Source organism: Pteropus alecto, unplaced genomic scaffold (assembly GCF_000325575.1).
Source record: "Pteropus alecto unplaced genomic scaffold, ASM32557v1 scaffold86, whole genome shotgun sequence".
Taxonomy (NCBI): Eukaryota; Metazoa; Chordata; class Mammalia; order Chiroptera; family Pteropodidae; genus Pteropus; species Pteropus alecto.
Genome location: NW_006442109.1, coordinates 15,229,118 through 15,240,495, shown reverse-complemented (window position 1 = coordinate 15,240,495; position 11,378 = coordinate 15,229,118). Strand labels below are relative to the sequence as shown.

General features: G+C 36.9%; 1 protein-coding gene across 1 annotated transcript in view; it reads right to left on the bottom strand.

Moving 5' to 3' along the window:
* Positions 1-564, bottom strand: part of ADAM10 (ADAM metallopeptidase domain 10) — a 112,388-nt gene extending 111,824 nt beyond the window's left edge. Inside the window, exon 1 of the mRNA XM_006920322.2 lies at positions 93-564. Coding sequence (XP_006920384.1) covers positions 93-147 — 55 coding nt within the window. The 5' untranslated portion in view covers positions 148-564. The remainder of the gene's footprint in view (positions 1-92) is intronic.
* Between the last annotated feature and the right edge of the window lie 10,814 nt (positions 565-11,378).

Here is an 11,378-nt window from a genome sequence, read left to right as displayed (position 1 = left end):
TCCCGCTCGGCCCGGCCGCCGCTGCCGCTGCCGCTGCAACCGCGCGGTCCGCGGGGGTCACGGCGCCCCCAGTGCTCTGGGTCTTGCCTCACCTCCCAGCCCCGCCGCCCAGGAGAGGAGCAGAATTAACACTCTCAGCAACACCATCTTCCGCTGCCGCCGCCTCCTCACGGGTTAACAGCAGCACATCGATCCGGAGGGAGAAGCTGAAGGGGTTTGATCCGGAGCCTCCACGGGAAGCCGGGACCCCCGGCAGGAGAAACGGCAAAGCACCTCCCTCTCGCTCCACTTCAGAGGACGGCAACGCTCTCAGCTCCGCCAAAACAGGGACCTCCCTCCCCCTCGCTCGTTTCCTTCCTCCCTTCCCCGTTTTCCTTCCCTCTTCTCTATCTCCCTCCTCCAAGCCCGGGACCTCCGCCTCCTTCCTCACCACGTGACGCGCGGGCGCCCAACGGGCACGCGGAGCCTCACCTCTTCCTCCCACCCCTCCCTCTCCCTCAGGCGCCCTAGTGGCGCGCGCATGCGCGCGGAGGCCGGTTCCCGGGCAGGCAGGCCCGCCGCCGCTTCCTGTCCGCTGGCGGATAGCTGGGATTGGGTTTAGGAGGCGGAGTTTCCTCTGGTCCCGCCCCTAGAAGGGAGCGCGTCTCCGCCGACCGGCTCCGCTAGTTCTTAGCAGCTGCTGAGAACAGTGCGTTGGGCTAAAATGGGAGTGTTAAGGATGCTGAGGGGCCGCTTTCCACTTCTTAACTTCACGAGGAACAGAGATTTTTGTTTCTTTTTCTTCCTCTCGTGGCGCACGACAGCTAACAAAAGCAAAGTACCAACAAGCAGTAATACCTGCGGTAGCAACCAGAGATCAGAACGTAAATGCAAAGAAACACCGTCCAGCAGCAGAGGGGAAAGAGGCAGCCTAAGTATAGTTTTCTGTGCTCCTTACACATTTGTCACAGACTTGACCTTACTGTTATAAAAGCGTGCAGCCTAAAACACAAGATTTTAAATCTCCAGCCCCAAAAATGCCCTTGTTACCACTCTGTCCTATCGCTAAAGAAAACTCTCAAATCTCCTTCACCCCAACTTCCTAACTTCATTGAATTTCAGATTTGGTTGCTTAGGAACTCACTTATTTCATTGACTAAATATTTAAGCATAAGACCTGAAACCATAAAACTTAAAAAAAAAAAAAAACAGAAAAGCTCCCTGATATTGGTCTTAGCAATGGTTTTTTGGCTATGACACCAAAAGCACAAGCAACAAAAAGGAAAATAAGTGGGACTACATCAAACTAAAAAAAGGTTCTGCACAGCAAAGGAAGAAAATGTAAAGGGAACCTCTGGAATGAGAGAAAATATTTATTAATCAGCTATCTGATAAAGGGTTAATATCCAAAATATATATTTTTAAAACTCTTAAAACTCAACAGCAAAAAAGCAATCTAATTTAAAAATAGGCAGAGGAACTGAATAGACATTCTTCCAAAGACATTCAAATGACCAGCAGGTACATGAAAAGATGCTTAACACCAGCAGTCATCACGGAAACGCAAATCAAAACCACAATGAGATATCACCTTACTGTTAGAGTGGCTATCATAAGAAAAAAAAAAAAAGATAAAATGTTGGCAAGAATATAGAGAAAAGGGAACTCTTGTGTACCATTGGTGGGAATGTAAATCAGTATAGCCACTACAGAAAACAATACAGAAGTTCCTCAAAAAATTGAAAATAGAACTACCATGTGATTCAGCAACTCTACTTCTGGATATGCAATATATCCAAAGGAAATGAAATGAAATCTCTGCACTCCCATGTTCATTGCAGCATTACTCAAAGTAGCCATGATGTGGAAACAACCTAAGTGTCCCTCTATGAATCAATGGGTAAAGAAGATGTGAGGATTCTGCATTTGTGGCATCATGAACCCTGAGTGCCTTATTCTAATTGAAATAAGTCAGAGAAAGACAAATTCCAGGTGATCTCACTTATATGTGGAATCTAAAAAAGTCCAACTCATAGAAAGAGTAGAATGTTGGTTACCAGGGGCGAGGGGATTGGAGAAATGGGGAGATGTTGGTCAAAGGGTAGTAACTTCCAGTTTTAAGATGAATAGGTTTGGGGGATCTAATGTACAACATGAAGACTGTAGTTAATAATACTGTATTATATACTTCAAAATTACTAAGAGTAGATGTTAAATGTTCTTACCACAGAAAAGAAATGGCAATTACATGAGATAACAGAAATGTTAACTAACCCTACTGTGGTAATCATTTTGTAGTATCTAAGTGTATCAAATCAAGACAATGTATACCTTAACCTTACACGATATTATATGTTGATTATATCTCAATAAAGCTGGAAAAAATAATATTAAATAAAAGTAAACAACTCGGTGGCATTTAGTAAATTAACAATGCTATGCAACCATCACTATCTAGTTCCAAAACATAATCATATTGCAAATAAGAAAAAAAATCTTGTATTTCATGAACTAGAACTTTTCGATGGCATTTAATTAGATAGCCTTCATCTATTTGGCATCCTACTTGAATAGACTGAATTAGGGAATATAAGTATTAATAGTATTGATACTAATAATAATTTAGAAATTCTATACTTCTTTTTACTCTGATATTTTTACAATTTATTACCATTAATATAAGTCAAGAGGGTGTTTCTTTATTTCTCAGTTTGAGAAATGAATTATTATAGTTTGCTTCAATATTAGTAAGTTCAAAAATACATTCAGAAGTTCTAAAACCATTATCAATAGTATCCATTTATAATGAGATGTATGCAATTATTAAAGAATGGCAGAATCTCATGAATGGTTTTTTACCCCTTCTTAAAAGATCCAATCTTAGAAACAGTTACATGCAAACATTACATTGCAAATCACCTGAGCTTCTTAGTGTTCTCTTCTGGTGATGCTGTTAACAAATGATGCTTTGATTTTCTAACTATTAGACTACCTTGTGGCATGTTTAGTGTTGCACAGTATTGTTTTGTTTTGTTTTGCTTTTATTTTTTATTTTATTTTTATTATTTATTATGGTGACATTGGTTAACAAAATCCAATAAATTTCAAGTATACAATTCAACCATAAGTCATATATATATTGTATTGTGTGTTCACCACCCAGAGTAAGATTTCTTTCTGTCACTTCACATTTGACCCGTTTTACCCCAACTATCTCCCCCTGCCATCCTCTACTGTCCATGGCCATGAGTCTCTGTTTGTCATATTTGTTTGTTGCTTTTAGATTTATGTCCCACATATAAATGATATCATGTGGTTTTCCACTTTTTCTGTCTGGCTTATTTCGCTCACCAAGATTATGTCAAGATCCATCCACGTTGCCACAAATGGCAGTATTTCATCTCTTCTTATAGATGAGTAATATTCCACTATATATATATATATATATGTACCACATCTTCTTTATCCAATTGCACAGTATTTTTTTATCATTAATTCCAGTGGTTGGATTAAAATGGCATTTTCTCTTAAAATTCAACTGGAAGAAAACCAAAATTATATTTTGCGTTACCAAGGCGATCACTGAAAACTATGTTTAAGATTGCATTTCTTTTTATTTGAAAACATGAACATATTACATTCCAGCATCATAATGAATGGTATTCCAATGTTACAAATGTGGACCACTATTCTGTTTGAAGTTTTAACTTACCACCCTTTTGGTGTTTTGCAAATCTATGGTAAACTGATGAAATGCAGAAGTATAAGGTATGCATTTATACCATCACAGACTACCTGGCTTTAACTCCCAATTCTACTATTTACAAGCAGTGTGGCTTTAGCCAAGTTATTTCACCTTTCTAACCTTAATATTTCTTTTGTAAAATGAGAATGATAAAATATTTGCCTCGTAGGATTTTTTTATTATTAAATTTAAATTAGTTAACATTTATAAAGTGATTATAACAGTGCCTGGCAGGTAATAATTGCTGTATAAATGGTTGTTAAGCAAGAATGTATAAATATCACGGTCCTTCCATAAACACTCAAACATCTATTCGAAAGCAGTAATTAATAACATTATTTCCTTAGCAATAATACACAGCTTTCATACTACCAGTATAATAAAAGTTATCCTCAAGTTTAATAATGAAAAATTCAGTTAATAAGCATAGGGTCATATACAGTATATTATACAAGTAACACTACAGAAAATTGCTTGTTGCACAACTTGAAGCTAATCTGGTAAATGTTTCAACAATTACATTTTAAATTTACAATTCCTAATAAACTAACTGCTTGCTGGATGTCTTCCTGTCATGCCAAACTCAATATGTTTAACTTCTCTCTGATAATGGCACCACCACTCTCCTGGTAACCTGAGGTGGAGTGTAGAGTCATCTCAGATTCTCCTTGTCTACTCATAACCAATCACCAAGTATTGAGTCTCTCCTAAAACTGTCTTTCTTGTGCCTTTAACCATTCCCTTTCCACTGCTATCACTTTGATACACACAATTATTTTCTCTAGCTTAGACTGATGCAGGACTTCTAACACATCTCATTCCAGTCTCTCTCACTTCTGGTCCTGCTTTCAAACTTCACCTCTATCCACTTCAATTTGCTTCTATCCCCATCATTCTCAAGAAGTTACTCTTCCTGGGGTCATCATTGCCACTGTACACCTTCACTCCCTATCTAACTAGACCTCTTGATCAACTAACACTCTCCTCAAAATTCCCTTCTGCAATGTTATCCAAGAACTTGCCCAACTCTCCTGATATTTCTTCTTACTTTTAACTGTGCATTCTTTTGTATCTCTTCCCCGGGGCTTTTTCTTCTCTTTATCCTTTGAATATCAGCATTCCTCAGGATTTTATCCTTGACTTTCTTATCTTCTCATTCTTCACTTGCATGATTATATTTTTTTTTACCATTTCCAAGAGTCTATGACTCACTAAGCTGTAAACTCCATGAAAGCAAAGCCTGGGGCTGTCTTGTTCTGAATTCTACCCCGCTGCCTAGTACATGGTCAGCATTTTTCTGGACCTATGTCCCAAGCCTCAAACCTGTAATCCTAGTTGCATCATTTACTACTTGTGTGACCTTGCGTACATTAAGGCACCTATGCCACGGTTTCCTAATTTTTACAACAGAGAAAATAGTAATACCTACCTTGGAGGGTTGCTGTGAGAGTTAAATAAATTAACAGATGCAAAGCACTTAGAATATTGCATGGCACATAGTAAGCATTATAAAAATTTTAGGTGTTGTAATCATTACATATCAAACGTTTACTAGCTAACTCCTCCCTAAAGTTACACAACCACACCAAATTCAACATGTCCAAAACTGAAAAAAAAAAATACATCACCTACCCAAAACATTTTTTCCCCTTCTAAATTCCCTGTTTTGGTTAGTGGCAACACCATCCATGCAATTACCTAAGCTCCTCTCGCATCCCAATAGATCATCAAGTCATCTTTCATCTCCATCATATGAAATCTCCTTATCTACCTCTACTGCCACAGCTCAAGCTCTGGTCTCCTTGTCTCACAATACTCAATCTCTGACATTTTGCCACCACTGCTGTCAGGGTGATCTTTAAAATATAAGTATATCCTTTAATCCCCAGGATAAAATACAAGGCCTTCATGATCTAATCATTGCCTTCTTTGCCAGATTCATCTTCCATCATTCTCTTTTCTTACTTTATCTTCTAAAAATAGTAATGGCAAAAATCAGAATAACAGCAGTAACTGGCAGTAAGGATATGAAAGCTTAAAGAACTTAAATAAGTTGCTCAGAGTCACAAAGCTAGTGTGTGGCAGAGCCAACACCCAAAGTTAAATCTGCTACCAAAGCGTGTGCTTTAATCGCTATAATATGATGCTGTTCAACTGCAGTTGTCTTCTCAAACATATGTCACTTCCCTCTTTGACACCTTTGCACATTGTATTCCCTCCATGAGAAATGCCTCTCCCATTTATCCTATATATTCTACAAAACTAAGCTCAAAGTTTTCCTTCAGTAATTCATTTGGGGACACTTCTTCATTGGGATTTTGATTTCTGTGTAAAAAGGGGATCAGAGAAGTAAAGCATTTAGAAAATCCACTTTTGGAGAAAAGAGAATAGTGAAAATGGTATTATAACTTAAAGCATTTAGAAGGCATGCAACAAATGTCAATTTCCTTTCAAATGTAAAGGAATAGGTATTGTTAAAAATATGGTTCAGGCTTCTCCTCTGTTAAATCTTCACTAACTTCATTACTAGAAAAAATTCACTACTTACCATTTAGGTACTTCTAACGTAGCTTTATTAAACTATATCGTATTTTTTAACAATTTCCCTAATCCTTGAGGATAGGTATGAATCATATTACAGAGGTTTTAAAAATAGGGCCTCAGAGAGTTTAGCAAATATATATCCAACAAATATTTATTGAATCTTAATGCTAGAATAAGATCTATTTCACTAATCTATTCAAATACTAGGAGTGGACCCTCATTGCCTAAAACCCTGATATCATATTCTAATATTCAAGGGGCTCCACAAAAGAACTCATTTTTCCAACCTTTTCTCTTTTCTCTTTTAATGAAACTCCTACTCCATCCAGTTGAACTGGTCTACACTTGAGAACCCCAAAGCATGCTAGACTTTCCTTCTTCCATGCTTTTGTCCCCCTCTCCTTTCTGCTTATAGTATATTTTAAAAAGAAGAAGAAAAGAAAAAAAGGCCCAAAATAGAGTTGCTTATACTAAAACCTCATGTCCACCAACCAAGACTTAACTTATAGTTTCAGCTCTCCCAGAAATGGAATCTTAAAACAGTCATTAGGAATCTCCTGATCAGCACTAGTTAGGTAATCTGCCTCCTTTCCATCGCCTGTAGGAAAGTAAGCTTGCAGTAATCAACTCACTTTTTTGCCCACTATAATTTCCTTATTCCCTCTCCCTTCTGCCTATAAAAGTCTTTGATTTTGTGCAGCTCCTTGGAGCTCCTTTCTACCTGCTAGGTTGGATGCTGCCTGATTTGAATGAATTTTTACTCAACTTTTGAAATTTTTAATATCTTTTAATAAATATTACCTACCCTTTAAAATGCTGGTCACAGCCTGGTAGCTCATAAACCAAATTAGACTCAAAGACCTGATTGCTTTGACTTGTAGTCAATTTTTTTCTTATTAATGACAATTTTCAAAAATTAGGAACTTTAACATTGAACTCTAAATTCCATATTTTCTGTGAAAACTAGACTAAGTTGCAGATAGTCCTGAAGTGTTTTCCTGGACCCCTGGGGCCTCAATAATCTCCATCACATTTTCAAAATTCCAAAACACCTATTATTTATATCTCTCATCTGCAATTATTTATGTGTTATTTTATGGAAATTAGATAAGACAGAGACAGAGAGGCTTTGAGGCAAACAAGGCACCCAAAAAAAACCTTACAGGGTAACAATTATAATTATTGGTCATTTATGCAACAAATATTTGTTCCACTCCTGATTTGGGGCTTTCGAAACTGCCAAGACAATATTCCCGACATAGTGGCAGGCATCATTATAGCACTTTACATATGTGATCCCATTCACTCTTTGCACAATGCTATGAAGCAGACATATCCCACTTTACAAATGAGGGAACAGAGGCAGACCAGGCTTCTAACCAAAGTTTGCTTAACTCTGAATCTCGTAGTCTTTTGAATTACTGGGTGACTCTATCCTTATTATCATTTCATGGTTCAGAATCTACTTTTTGGCTTTATTTTTCTCAGTGCAACCCTAGTTGATCAGCCAACAAAGACTAATTCATAGGAGCTAAATTTTCAGTAGACATGTTAGATATTCATGCTAGCAAGTCAATGCATTCCCTCTTTTATCTTCAACACTCGAGAAGCTAAATCATAATTGAAAGTGGCTTAGCAAGCAAGGTATCAGTGCAAAAGAAATTAATTAAATGATTTTACAGGCTAGTTCATCTAATTATTCAACTTACTATGCCACTCTAACAAGACTATGACACTCTACTATGATACTCTACAAAGAATCTACCAAGGGACCAGACAGGTACCAGGTCATCCACCTGTTCAGGTAACATCCACCCTAAATGGTGATCAAAGCACACTGTGACAAACCCTTTTGTTTTGGGATCTTCTCTAAAATCCGTGAAGACCACTCATTCCCCTTTCTGTTATTATTCTCTTTCTTCAGGAGTGATATAATTGATTAGGCCATTATATTAGGCTTTTTAACATTTATTCAGACTTTAACTCAATTTCCAGGGCTTACTTTTGCTTCTTTTGGACCTGGAAAGAATCCTGTCTTCTAAGGAGCTATAACAAATAGCTAATCTGATTCATTTTATACTGATTTGATTACTTAATTCTCATCTTTCTGGGAAGCACTTCATGGTAGCCCTTATGACCTGCCTCAGGTGTCATATTTTTATTTTACTTGTAGATGCTATGTCTTGTCTTCCTAACCAGATCATAACCAATTTGAGGGCAGTAACAATAATAATTTATTTGAAGAGCTTTGCTATATGTTCCCATTTTATCCAAGAAACTACATAGCAAAATCATTCATGTTAATATTTTCCCCTGCCTTTTTTTTCTTTTACAAAAGGTGAAAACCAAAGTTGAGAGAAGTAAATTGACCTACCTAAGCTTGTTAAATTAGTCAATGACAAGACCAAGCTCAGGTCTTGTGGTTTCCATTCATCACACTTTCTACTACATTAGGCTCCTTCTGTATGCCCATGCTTAATAATCTCTTCTGTGCCCCAAAGCACCACACTGTAGATATTCAATAATTATAGAGGTTCATTATTATAATTATAAGCCAAATGAATCATAATTCTTATTATATGCATATTAACAATTACTAACTATACTTCTCAACAATGCAAATGATTATTTTCTTGTATTGCTCTAAATGAGTGTTTCTCAATGTATAACACCTACATCAGAGTCATTTGGGATGCTTGTGAAAACTGCAGATTCCTGGGCATTTCTCTAATTCTCTGGAATCAGAATTCTGAGGATGAAGTCCAGAAACATGCATGTTACCAGGTTTCCCACATAAGAGTTAATCACACTGAAGTTTGACAATCACCGTTCTAAATAATCATGCTGGGGTATAGAATGAACATAAAAGATCAGGTTCTCTCAGTAAGTCACTGTCAACATATAAAAGAATAGAAAAGAGGATATAATTCCTTGATTCAAAGATACCCCTAATAGAAAGGTATACCATTGATTTAATAATAGCATTTGAAGAAAAGAACATTAAATGTGCAAATAATTTGATTCTGAATCTAGAAAATTTTAAATATTAATAAAGTAAAACTTAGACCTGATGAAATGCAGTAATTATATTTCAAATGGTATAGTGAAAACAGCAGTTTGAAGATGGGAAGTTAGACATAATCTGAGTAGACATTGAAAGCTAATCTGAGATTACAGAAAGAGAAAGGACATTTTAAATGAGAAAAACAAAATGAGCCAATGATTTGGATAGGTGTAATCAGTTTAGTGAGCAAAGCAAATCTTATTTTAAAAAAGGGTTATTATATATTAGCAGTTGATAAGGCTAGTTAAATAGAATAAGGTCACATTAAGAAAAGCTTTGAATTCCAGGTAAATTCATGATACTTAGTGGTTAGGGGAGTACCTTTTTCTTTCGACTTTTTAAGTTTATTGGGGTAACACTGGTTAATACAATTATATAATTTTCAGGTGTACATTATAATTCAACATCTGTATATTTTATTGTGTGTTTACCATCCAAAGTCCAGTATCCATCAGCTACCATATATTTGATCCCCTTTACCTACTTCACCCTCCCTCTACCCCCTATCTTTGACTCCCTTTACCTTTTCTACTTCTCCCCTCCTCTCCTACTACCTACCCTCTGGTAACCACTAGTCTATAGTCCATGTCCGTGAGTCTGTTTGTTTGTCCTGTTCATTTGTTGTTTTTAGGTTTATATCCCACATGTAAGTGATAGCATGTGATTTTCAACTTTTTCTGTCTGGCTTATTTCACTTAGCATGATTATCTCAAGGGCCATCCATGTTGTTGCAAAATGGCAGTATTTCATCTCTTCTTATGGCTGAGTAATATTCCATTGTATACATGTACCACAGCTTCTTTAGGCAATCATCTATTGTAGGACACTTCGGTTGCTTCCATGTCCCGGCGACTGTGAATAATGCTGCTATGAACATCAGTATGCAAGTATCTTTTCTTATACAGGTTTTCAAGTCTTTGGGGTAAATACCCAGTAGAGAGATTGCTGCATCATATGATAGATTAATTCTTAGTTTTTTGAGGAAGCTCCATACTGTTTTCCATAGTGGCTGTACCAATTTGCAGTCCCACCAGCAGTGTATGAGGGTTCCTTTTTCTCTGCATCCTCTCCAGCATTTGTTATTACTTGTCCTATTGATTATAGCTATTCTAACAGTTGTGAGATGGTATCTCATTGTGGTTTTGATTTGCATTTTCCTAACAGCTAGCAATGTTGAGCATCTTTTCAAATATTTGTTGGCCATTGGTATGTCCTCTAGGAAGAAGAATGTGTTCGGGTCCTCTGCCCATTTTCGTATTAGATCGTTTGGTTTTTTTGTTGTTATTGAGTTGTATGAGTTCTTTGTATATTTTAGACATTAGGCCCTTATCAGAGGCATTGCTTGCAAATATATTTTGCCATTCAGATGCTCGTCTCTTTATCATGTTGACGATTCCTTTTGCTGAGCAGAAGCTTTTTACTTTGATGTAGTCTCATTCATTTATTTCTGTTTTTACTTCCTTTGCTTTTGAGGTCAAATTCATAAAATCCTCTTTAAGACCAAGGTCCTTGAGTTTCGTTCCTATGTTTTCTTCTATGCATTTTATTGTTTCAGGTCTTATATTCAGGTCTTTAATCCATTTTGAGTTAATTTTGGTGTGTGGTGATAAACAACAGTCTAGTTTCATTCTTTCACAGGTGGCTTTCCAGTTTTCCCAGTACCATTTATTGAAGAGGCTTTCCTTTCTTCGCTTTTTAGTTGAAAATTATTTGCCCATATAAATATGGGTTTAATTCTAGCCTCCTGATTCTGTTCCACTGGTCCATGTGTCTGTTTTGCTGCCAATACCATGCCATTTTGATTACTGTCGCTTTGTAGTATAATTTGAAGTCGGGCAGAGTAATGCCTCCAGCCTTGTTCTTTTTTTTGAGGATGGCTTTGGCGATTTGAGGTCTTTTGCGCTTTCATACAAATCTGATGATTTTTTGTTCTATTTCTTTAAAAATTTCTGTTTGGATTTTGATGGGGATTACATTAAATCTGTATAATGCTTTAGGTAATATGGTCATTTTAACTATGTTGATTCTTCCAATCCAAGAACATGG